The sequence below is a fragment of the Haliotis asinina genome, chromosome 5, assembly GCF_037392515.1.
Source record: "Haliotis asinina isolate JCU_RB_2024 chromosome 5, JCU_Hal_asi_v2, whole genome shotgun sequence".
In the NCBI taxonomy this organism is placed as follows: domain Eukaryota; kingdom Metazoa; phylum Mollusca; class Gastropoda; order Lepetellida; family Haliotidae; genus Haliotis; species Haliotis asinina.
Window position 1 is genome coordinate 29624365 of NC_090284.1, and position 12868 is coordinate 29637232.

At 39.9% G+C, this 12868-nt stretch overlaps 1 protein-coding gene across 2 annotated transcripts in view; it reads left to right on the top strand.

Annotated features, from left to right (window-relative positions):
- LOC137283501 (uncharacterized) overlaps nucleotides 1-12868 on the top strand; it is a 123027-nt gene that overhangs the window by 55631 nt on the left and 54528 nt on the right. For both annotated transcript variants that reach the window (XM_067815035.1, XM_067815034.1), the window contains exon 5: nucleotides 11192-11252. In XM_067815035.1, the coding sequence (XP_067671136.1) occupies nucleotides 11192-11252 (61 nt within the window). The remainder of the gene's footprint in view (nucleotides 1-11191; nucleotides 11253-12868) is intronic.

Here is a 12868-nt window from a genome sequence, read left to right on the forward strand (position 1 = left end):
CACCTCGACAACGGTGCTCAATCAGACAAGTCAGCGTTACACAAACAAGTCCAAGTTCTCTAGAGTCCAGAGAGTGGAGGTAAACATTGAAGATTAGGATCTGAACAACTGGAGTCTCCTACCTTCAGCCGTTCCCATACAACCGCCTCAAGTGGGTGGACGTCTCAACTGGGGATGTCTCAACGACGAATACGTCACAAATATTCCTCGAGACGACTACAAGATACCACTGCAAACTACGCCTTCGATCACAAGAGATGACGGTATTATTTGGGGGGGGAAAGAATTCCGACACATCTGCCTTGAAGACAGTCTGTCTACATCAGCTTCAAGTGGAGGAAGTTTTTTTCGCACGCTTTACTCATCTAGACACATGCTTGCCAAACAGCAGGGTTACGAACAAGCCTTAGTGCTAGAAAGGGTATCACCATTTGAACAAGATTTCACAATGATCAGTAGAATGCTACACAGGTGACATCAGGTCTCAATCTGTTTGGTCCCCGAGAGACAACGCCCTGTCGCTGACATCATGTCTTCAATCTGATTGGTCACTGAGAGACAACGCCCTGCGATGTGATGTTATTGTCCCAGTGTCAGGAAGTCGTCTACGTTAAACTTTCACCCTTGTAATGATGGAAAGATATCGATTACACACTAGATTAGCAATCTACAGCATCATTGGATTCTTCAGATGGGATAGAGGTCTTCTAACAGCAGATCCAGCAGTGCCTAACAGGAGATCTGCAGCAATGAATGACAGTTTCTGATCAGAGAGGCAGCCAGCCATAAATAGACTCCATTCGCATGTCAACTAACTCATAATGAGCAGGGTTGAGGATCTGAAGACGAAGAATGACGTATCTTCATGGCATACAAGCTCATCGTGAAAGAAGTCAACTCAGTCTACAGGTGGACTTCACTATCAGGCTACTAACTCAGCTCAGATGACTTGCGAATCTGAATTCCTTGGGATTGTATTCATCACTGTGTTGAAATATCTTGCTGTTACCACTACGACAGTCAGTGACTATGTCTACTCGGTCTGCTCACATCAGCTCAGGACATGAGCAGACGAAGACGCCTACAACTATGTCTATGACCGCGATCCCTGAGTCACGGTTTGAAGTCTTGACCGGTTTACGACACTAGACATCTGAGATAATACCCGCTTTGGTGGACTCCCTAGTCGAGGGCCTGCACAGAAACAAATTTACAAAGTGACAATTGGCATTCAACAACCATCTCTTTGTAGACACGTCTCTCGAAGGTTGAGGTGCTCAACTAAACAACGAGGTTGCAGCAGGAATCTGTAATAAGGAAGATTGCTCTTCCCATCAACCAGTTGGAGATGAAAGTGGTTATGCATGTTATCCATCACTGGTAAACAACACTGAAAGACAAGCTACTGATTATCAACACAGACAACTCAACAGTGGCTTTCTACATAAACAAGCAAGGGTCAATGAGATCGCCATCTCTACTACACCTGGCGTTTCAACTCTTCGACGTGGTCGACAGTCTGATTCTCCAAATAAAAGCATGTCCCGTACCAAGAGTCTGCAACATCATGGCAGAGGCCTTATTTCATCCTCTTTGTCCATCACCAACAGAGTGGATGCTGCATCGAGAGACGTTTTTCTCGTCCATCCCCACACGAAACAGGTCTGGTAGGTTTTACATTGTCTACATACTTGGCAGTTCTCAGCTCAGCTCAGTCATCACCATGGAAACGGGGACCAATCAGCCTGAAGTACACGAGCTACTTGCTTTGTTACACTCCTTCAAGATGGAAGATCAACGATGTAGATTTAGAGCTCCAGCATGGGATCTAAACATTGTACTCCAACATCTCACAAGTGATGCGTGAGCCACTTGATCGGACCTCACTTGTACTGCTAACTCAGAAGATGCTATTTTTACTTGCCTTGGCTACAGCTGCACGATTGTCAGAAATTCATGCTCTGGACTTCAGCTGCATGAGTTTTGATGCAAGTCATCATCAGACAGCTCATCTGGGTCTGCGATGGGATTTTCTCGCGAGAAATCAACTGCTAGGTCTACCGGATTGACAATTCCACATACCGGCACTATCTTCAATCCCTGGACCCCATGATACTCAAGATTTATCATTATGTCCAGTCAGAGCATTGAAGATATACATCACACATACCAAGTCTAGAAGGCAATGTTTCAAGCGCATGTTTTATATCTACTGAGACACTTACGGAAGTATCCTGCAACACTGTCTCAGTGTGGATCAGAGCTGTTACATTGAGAGCCAATAAAGCAGCAGGATTGGAACTTCCGCAAGCCGCCAACCCACATGAAGTCGGAGCCTTGACCTCTACTCTAGCGCTACATGGGAATTGCTCGCTATCAACTATAATGGAGGGCTGCATGCTTTTGGAAGTCAAACACGGTGTTTGCCAACCACTACCTACGAGACACAGCCACAGAGGACGTCTCTGGCATTCATCAGTTTGGGCTTCTTATTGTTGCTCAGCAACTAACAGTTCTACGAAGGCGCTGAGTTCACTCACTCGTTTTATCACGTGACTTGTTTAAGCCAGATACTCTGCGGAGTATGATGGTGGAAAGTCCATGCACATGTCTTAAACAAACTAGCATGAGTGATTATAACCCTGTACTTGTAATGAAGATACTTGTACACGAAGAAGGGTAGCAACTAGTCTTGATTACAATATCTTGACAATTTGTTGCATCAGAAACTAGCAGGATACTAGTTACTTTCGATGTCACACATTCCAGTCAGCGAAACCTTTGGCTGAAGATAAGTTCAGCTGGATGTGATCTACAATGAATATTAGAAGAGCAGGATCGTATTATCGCCATTACAAGTTCCTGTTTGGGGGAGGGGGGGGATTATTGGACGTAATTTTGACAGCCAGTAGAATCCAGCGTGGCCTTTAAGCAATTAGCATGATTCAGGATAAGGAAAAATATGTAAGTTTCCGACCAAAATTGATATTTTATACTCATCCTGACTCATGACAAAAGCCCTCCCAGCCGCCCTACACAGGCACGCTGAATTCCTATATTCGCGTGTCGGGCGATATACAAGGAGAGAGTAACAAGCATGGCCGGTCACTCGGCCTAGGGCGCGGGAAAAGGGAGACTACACATGGGTGAGTGTATTTTACGTCCGCTTCTTTCTAGAAGGGAACTTCAAGGGATTTTCAGGTGTTCCACTACCTTCGCCAGGGAAGGGGAGATAAGCAATTAGCATGAGTCAGGATAAGTATAAAATATCAATTTTATTCAGAAAATTACATACTGTTCAAATACATGTTAAACATTTGCATATAGGCTCTCTCAAACTATATCTGACAATCTATTCCTTATAGCATCTGGCAGCTTTATGCTAACTTCAGCTGATATTCAGATATTAGTAAATCTCCAGACTAGGGCACCATCTGGAGAGGTCGTTGTCAGAATCTATGTCATCTCAACTAAGAAGTTGAAGTCGTCTACATCACCCAAGACGAGTCTTCAATGCCTAGAGCTGCACTGAAACAGTGGACCAGCTCTTCTACAAAGTACTTCAGCAATTCAGCACATCATGCAGTATCGACTAGATCTTCAATTACTGCATCTGAAGCAACTTCATTGAGTTTTCTTCATCATCAACATCTACATTCTACATATATGACCCGAGGTATGAAATTGTCACTGAGGCAACACTCTACAGCAATTAAGAAGTTCGTCACTGATGACATCGTCCCTCCTCAGGAACGACACATCTATGACGACCCACCACTACTTCTACCTGAGGTACAGATCGTCAACTTGCAGACGCAGCATTCGGTGGCATTTAGACAGGCTCCCACTACTTCGTTGTCATTGCTGGATCAGTCCTAGGGTCGTCAATCTATGCAGATTTCATCTACGCCCTAGATATATACATATTGCCACTATACATGTTGTAACCTTGGCTTGGTTGGGTAGCTCACACGCACCTGAAAACAAGAGACAGGTTCTTTGTAGATGCAGTGTACCAACAGGTGGGCCAAATATTTAATGTTTAGTCTCTAACATTTCTTACTGATTACTTGTTCTGTCGTAAATCTCCCATTTGGAAGTCAAAATATTGAATTTGAGAGAAATATCAGACGTATTACATGGTGTATGTATGAAATCAAATCAGGATTTATAACAGAATGTATTACATGGTGTATGTATGGACTCTGCTACCCCACTACAGCATCTGGCCAGAATATCTAATCATGTATCCATCATTTCCTAGTTGCGTCAACGGCCACTCAATATAAAGGCTCCTCTACAGCTACACTAGAGAATGAAGAGGCATCGTATGCAAGCTCCTGCTCAACCGTCTCTGTCGACTGGGACTTCTCGTCGCAGTATGGAGGATGATCATCCACGCACTTCACGGCCGCACGCATTCACCAAGTGCTCACACTCACAGATCAAGTCATGGCCCCACGCACTTGTCGAGTGCTCGCACCCACAGCTCAAGTCACGACCGCAGGTGATCTTCATCAGCTTCCTCGGTTCATCGAAGGTGTCGTCATCACTCATCATTGTCCTCAGACTCACGAAGCAAGGAAAGTCCGCATTCACTGAATGTGATTCACTCCATGGAAATCATCTCTGCATCTCACAGTCATTTGTGAAAGGACAAAGATAGACATCGTCAGTCACCTTCACCAGAGGAGGTTCTCTTCTCGGACTCTGAGATTACTTTGTGGATCACAAATGGTTTGGACTTATCAAAGGACTCACCATCAAAGGACTCCAGCGAAGCTCATACAATGTAGAGCACAAGCCAATGTAGAGGACAAGCGTCTTACGCAGTTGGACACCACCACTCGACGTATACCTTCTTCAGACTTGCTCGTTCCAGAGCTATAAAGGACACTCTCATTTCTAAGTTCAGTAATAGAGGGAGAAAGGATGATCCTATCGGCAGTTTAGGTAGGAGCACCTCACCACGATGTCTGCAGGATTGAATTTGTTACGCCAACAAGGTTTTTTTGTCCCCTTCATTCTGGAGTGAATGAATGACAGTTTCTGCTTGGCCAAAGGTCAGCTATAAATAGACTTCCCTCGAATGTCAACTCACTCATAATATACAGTGTTGACGATCTCAAGTTGAAGAATGACGCATCTTCACAGTAAACAAGCTCATAATGAGAGAAGTCAACTCAGTCTGCAGTTGGACTTAACTATCAGGCTACTAACTCGGCTCAAATGACTTGTGAATCTAAATTTCTCTGGATTTCATTCATCACTACATTGAAATACATCGCTGTTCCAGAGGACCGGTGGGTCAGATTTCAAGCCAATGTTAGAACAATTCCACTCTCTCCGTTACCACTATGACAATGATAATGGCTACTCGATCTGCTCACATCACCCCAGGATATGACCAGACGAAGACGCCTACATCTACGTCTATGGCAGTGATTCCTGAGTCAAGGTTTCACGTCCTGACCAGTTTACGACGCCGGACATCTTGAGACCATACCTGCTATGGATGGACTCGCCAGTTGAATGTCTGCGCAGGAATGTATTTGTTAGAGCCAGCCTACATCAACCATCCTTATGTAGATGTATTACTGCAAGATTGGGGTGCTTACCTTAACAATGAGGTTGCAGCAGAAATCTCGACATATAAACCACCTGGAGATGAAAGCAGTAATCAAGGTATTTCATCTCTGGTCGACAGCATTGAGGAACAAACGACTGATGTTTCACACAGACAACCCTACAGTAGTATTCTACATAAACAAGCAGAGATCAACAACATCTCACAGCCTGCTTCTGCTAGACTTTGACCTTTCTACCAATTAACATTGTCAACGATCTGAATCTGCACATAAATCTATGTTACATCTGAGGTGCTCGCAACATCGTGGCCAATGCTCTATCATGCCCTCTACTCCCATTACGGACAGAAAAGATTCTTCAGTGAGAGGTGTTTTGTCTAATTAGTCAGACCTTCGGAGTACCACAAATAGATCTATGCACCATGAAGTTCAACGAACATACAACAATGTTTGTATGACTGATACCAGATCTGCTAGTAAGGGCAACAGATGTTCTCAGCATATTGTGGGAAGGACTGAACACTTATGGATTCTCCCCTCCAGTGCCACTACCACAGATCAAGGAGAAAATTAAATAGACAAAGCTGTTACAACTGATTTTGGACACGCCTTACTGTCCGGCGACAGATTAGTTCTTGCTACTCATCGAGGTATAAGGACCACCAACTGTGCATCTGCCATATTGTCAGTCCACACAAAAGACAATCACACGGCAATCCAACATCATTCCAACTTTACATGTGGATCGTATCAAGTTTGCCTAAAACATCAAGGATATTCTACACGAGCGCTGAAAGCAATCACCTTAGCACTACATAGATCTACAATTTGTATGATGACAAATGGAAGCAATTTGAGACCTGTGCCAGGAAGAAAGGCTTCACTGCAATGAAAGCTACTCAGCTTCAAGTTGCAGATTACCTATGTCACTTTGTCATCCTTTTGCAATACACAAAAGTCAAAATGAAAGTGATCAGATTGATAGTAGTAAAACTATCCATGATTAACTTTGACTTGTTGTCGGGCAGCAAACCAAATGTCATGAAAATGCTCGCAGACTCCCACCACATAAAATGGTCTGTGAAAAAAAAAGTGATACCACAATCTGAGAATATTACGAACCTTTCATGATCCCAAGACATCATACTAACTGAAAATAGTGTCAAACCAAATCAGTTCTGGGGAGGTTACAAAATCCCATTTCCCTGTCCCTTTTGAGATTCTCCTCCTGGATTATTATAACTAGTAGTCATATTCATAAGGGTATTTTACCATTGCAGGGGATATTGATTACTTTGTCCGCTAGTTGTTTCATATGAACAGGTAAATGAACAATAATTCGATTCATCTTTATAAGTAAAACTGATGATATTAATAGAATGATCTATACATTTTATAAAACGCACATGCACACATATTTAAAGGAATTGTCTAGTTTATTGAATTTGTGTCATTTTATGGTCGAAACAATGATGTATATTGATTCATTATCATTGTTTTTGATAATGTCAATTCATATTCGATTAAAAATGTTGTGATAACAAGATATCAAACTCTAACAATATTTATATAAAAAAATTTTTAAAATATATAAACCATGTCATGTCTTAATGTAGATAAACCTTACAACCATGTTCTAAGACTTTCATACAGCTATATAGCTATCTTCTTGAATTTTTTATTGCATACTTATGAAGATAAGTATCGACATAATCACAAAGAGAGAAACTTCTTATCCTAAAAATAATATTAAGGTGTTGTGAAATATTACTTTTCAATTGCGTTAAATTAATACGTGACTTTTGAGATGGTTACCCAAGATAAGATAGGCATTCAAACTGTCTAATTGTTGATATATTCAAGATATTTTAAATGGTAAAAGTATTCATTTTATGTTTTATCTAAAGAGTGTGAAGTCTGGCATAGAAGCCAAGACCGTTTAAATAATTAATGAAAAATAGATGAGATATATACTAATCAGCATACTGATGTCACAAAATGCATAGAACAAGTAATGACTGGAACCCATTTCATAGAACATGTCTTGGAGATATCATGCTGTGTTTTCTTTGCTCACACTTTCCTTGAAGATGCCACACTAAAAAGTCATAGCACAGTGCTTTTATCAGTGCATGGTAAAAAGAGAGAAATGTACTGTTTTTTTAATGCATGACAAAATTATGACAGTTTTTGGGACAACCTTTGGCAGTGTCTAATTCTCAAACAGTTGAGGTAGTTGCACTTATATTCATACCAGGGGATAGGAAATTTAATATTCTACATTTTTGTGTAATTTTATAGGCATATGCAGATCCACCATGAGTGCATGTTATGCATGAACGTCTTGCCTCACAATATATATTAACTACTGCTGTAAAATGATATATTTATCAATAGACCGATCCAGTCTGTCAATCAAAGCTGGCGCATACATCGATTTCGGCCAATGAGCAGGCCGGGTGTGCATTGTGGATTTGTCAGACTTATTTCCGGGGTCAAACAAAGCCTGCGAAGCCACGTGGTTCGAATTATGCCATTCACACTCGCAATATCTGTTATACATTGCTGCAATTTAATGAGTACCTTCAACAAAACCATTTGGGTGAAGACAAACAAAATTTAGGTCGATCAAGGAATGCGATAGGGCTCACGATCAGTTATTTGTCAGCACCATAGTTCTCGAAACCTACGTCTGCTCGAAGTTGAGAATTTGCATGAATTTCCGCACTTCCGCACGTTTGCAAAACCATTACCATTTGGATGACAACAACTAGCAGTTTTAGGCTTCGCAACTGTTATGAACATGGATAAATTTTGTAACTACAAAATTGTTTTTGCATAACGTTTTAGTCAATACTGGGCATTGATTTGGTAGACCATAAAGCTGAAACGAGACAGGCGAGAAGGCCATGACACAATGTAAACAAATCTGACAGTGATCTGATTTCGGTAAGGAAGACCAAAATGGCACAATTTGTTACATCAAAGAACAATGTCATGTATGTGGTTGCCTTCGATCTTACATATTCTTAAATTTGTCACACATTTTATGATGTTGTCAAGTTTCAAAAGCACAATCTGAAGGGCTACTGTGCAGTACACTATCCGTCAGTAGCTCAAAATATTTGAGGAGTAATATTTTTAATTCAAAGGGACAGTGTAAGCAGATGCCTATCACGCAATATCCAAAATATGAAAAGCATTGGGTGTCTATAAAACCATGCCTTAAATATTTCGGAATTTCCAAAAGGAGATGTGGATCGAGACAAAAACTATGCCAGAAGAATAGTGACTTTCTGGAATATTGGAGGGAATTAAATAAAATTGTATTTCTTAACTAAGAGAATATTGTTTGTCTTTAATTTTTATTACAACATAAATTTGTTCATGCAGGAGAGGTACATTGGTACACTTTAGGAATAATACAGTCATTAAAATTGATAGCAAGATATCTTTTAAGGATCTTACATCCTTTAGTAAATGTACGTAGAAAGGTAGTAAAATAAATAATAATATAACCAATTATAAACAATAATTCCTAACTGACTGACATATTAGATTCATGTGGTTTGAAAGCAGAACCAGGCTTAATTAGACAACACTATAGACATGTCATGGCTGAACAATAGCTTGGCACTAACTTAGCAAATGCTACGTTTTGGCCACACCCTGGTCTGGCATTATTCAGTCTTGGAACAGAATAACTTACAAAATCTCAGTTGACTATTCATGTAACTGGAATGAATATTGAAACATACATTTAGCCCAGATTTGATGTAATGCTACTTAGAAATCACCGTCTTTTGAGGAGGTTACCAGTGTTTCATCACTGAGCCAAAGTGTTGTTTATTAAGATGGAAAAATTGTTCAAGGTTTGTTTGATGCATGGTTATTTGGAAAATTAGCTTGATATTAAATTGCACACGGGTTTGCAGAGTGCGAATGCTTTAGGATATTTTCCTAAAGTTATGTTATGACTTTTACCACATTTTGAAACAACTTGAATATGTTTTTGGTAACATTTCTAAGTATTCCAGAAAAGGAAATAGATATGGTCTCAGATATAAGAAAACAAAGATTTCTAGAATCATTGTTTAAGAAGCAATGATGTCTAAATCTAATTGTAATTGACCCGTGAAGGTCCAGGGGTAGAATAGGCCTTCAGCAACCCATGCTTGCCATAAATGGCGACTCAGCTTGTTGTAAGAGGCGACTAACAGGATCGGTTGGTCCGGCTCGCTGACTTTGTTGACACATATCATTGGTTCCCAATTGCGCAGATCGATGCTCATATTGTTGATCACTGGATTGTCTGGTTCAGACTAGATTATTTTCAGACCGCCGCCATATAGCTGGAATATTGCTAAGTGCTTCGTAAAACTAAACTCACTCACTCACTCACTCACTAAATGTAATTTTATTGACACAACCCTTTGAAACTTGGAGATATTCTTTGCACCTTATGTACGTTAGTAATTATCTCTGAAGAAACCTGGTTATTTGTTTTGGTAACTGTGGATCCTCTGTTCAGAGATTATACTGTTTCTGGAAGATGGGCAAGTGTACAGGTGCAGAGTGTATCTTGGATCTTCTTTGTGTTATGGTAGTGTTATATACCTGAACATAAACACTGGCAGTTCATGAAGTCCAGTATTGTGGAAGTTTGTAAATTAGAATTCCGCAACAAAGTACACACAGAAAAATAAATTGAAGAGGATGATTAAAAGAATATATTTCTATATATTAAGTGTCATTTTAGGATGGTGTAGTAATATGAAGATTGAAATTTGCTAAGATTAGCTGCTGAATATTTGCTTCTGGGTAGATCTATGTCCAGATACATCTACTAGTATGTAAATATTTTTCTGCTTTGTTAATCAAAGGTATCGACCCATGATTTCACATAAATGATTGAACTAAATTTGAACATCGGATAAAAGATCGAACTGAAGGCTCCTTGTGCAGTGTTGACAGTCTATTTCTAGATACCAAAACGATCTGCAACTTTAACATGTGGCAGTGTTCACAGTTATTATAAAATATCGATGGGAATTTAGAGGGATAAAAACCTGAACATCATACTTCAGTTTCACTTCCCTGATAGTATCTCAGACGGACATGAATTGCCAGATAGATTAATCATTTTGAAAGAAAATACGCTTCCTACACGCAGCCACTGTCCGAGACGAATTTTCATCGAGCATGTAACTCATTTTCACTCGCTAATTACAGTCTGTCAGCTATGATATATTAAAAATAAAACATGTGTAACTTTCCGCTTTAAATATCATTCACAAACGATACCAAAGTACCACAAGCAGAAGTCATCAGCTCCGTTCTTACGTTTTGACGGCATTGACGCCATAGTTATTAGTCAGAGGTTGTCCCCGTAACGTCAAGAAACGAAGTGGGCGGGGCTTATCGACCCGGACTGGATTGGTCTATTGATGGGTACATGCGTCATGATCATCTATGCTATAGAAAAAACATAAACAGGGTTAACATGATCATCTGATTGTTATTTAATTACTTCCACCATTCTTATTACAGGTTTTTAAACCAAAGTACTGCATAAATTTCAGTTGTTATTTTTTTGTGTTCAGGAAGCTGAGGTCATATCATATGACCCAATCACCACCAAGGTACAACTGCAGTTCTCATCAGGTATGTGTATTACCACTACATATATTAGCATCAAACACATGATGACTATACAGATATGGGCATGCTGTTTCTGGTGTTTGTAAGTTTTTGAAGGTATAGTAACAATCAACAGTCCTTAAAGGTCTCATGCAACCAAAAAATCAAACATAATTAAAACACAGTTATCACTTATTCATGATATATAAAATGCATTAACCAAAATAATGAGCGTATAATCGCAAATCAAAAGTGCAGTATGTTTACCTCCCTTGAAACGAAGCAGCCGTGACACCGAACCCAGTTAAAGCCGGTGGCTGTGCATTCAAGTGTAATGGACCTTTTTCATTGGCTGCGGGAGTCCCCAGTTTGCCAGCAGGTATTGTTTAAAGGTTCCAGGTCACTGGACCATGGTAGTCTTGTAAACAACAGGTGATGCACTTTTTAGTTACTAGTACCCCTGAGTATACTGTCCTACAACTAGGCAGAGCTGGTGAACACAGTTCACCTGAACTGACACTAATATGAATGCATGGTTAAATTGATGATTGATGTTATGTTTAAAGGGGCACTGATGCAGAACAAATAATGTTTCTTGAGAACGGTCTAGTTACGAAACCAAACTGCAAATTGGTCAGTGCCTGTTCCCTCGACCGTGATGGACAAAGGGACTAGGCTCCAGTCCACATCAGCAAAATTTCTTGACATAAACAGTCAGGAGGCCGGATGTCCATCATATGCCATTATTTAAAAATATCCATGGTATTCCTTGTCTGATTGTAACGAATTATCCCAGCGGAGCAGTTTTGTTTTTTTTATGCTTGGATGGTATAGTGACTGATCCAATTTGTTCCTATTTCTGTGTTTTTTCACCTCGATATTTAATCATGTTATGTGAAAATATGATGTCTACAGACACATAGCAAGCCATTTGTTTCAGTCTGAAAGATTGAAAAGCTTTATATTTAGTTAGTTTTGAGTGTTGGCCCAGCTGTGATAGCAAATATCATATGTAAATTTTGGTAGCTATGGTAGCTACCCTGGTTTATTATCTATGATAATAAAAACACACAGTTGATTTATTGAATTCGTAAACTAAAAACAATGACTTTGCCATTGGTAGAGAAATCTGAAAATTTTCTTACGTGAAAAAAGACTGATTACACCTGTTTACCCAAGTACACAGCAAATGCCTGTATGTATTCCTTATGTAACGAAGTTCTGTTCGTATCCTCAAAACAGTTTCGGCCCACAAGTGTTTTCAGGCTGCATGCGACACATAGGTTACATCTGTAACTCGCATTTGATGGTGTAAACCTACATGTGTTATTTGTCATCATTCTGTTGATGTTCAGTTAATGAATTTATAAGAGGTATAATTAGTGGCAACACCACTCAGGTTACTCAACAAAGGTTCCCATTTGGCATTTCTCCTATCTGGTGATGTATTGTATGCAATGTAATATGTGCATGTAAGTGATGCGGGAGGGTTTATCAGATGAGTTACAAAAACAAACATCGATCAAAGGATTAACCAATAACACTCTGATTAATTAATTACGTTTATCTTCTGCAAAGGATTTGTCAAAAGGCAGTGTCTCTAGATGTACTAATCTCAACTTACTACACCCTGTTGTAAA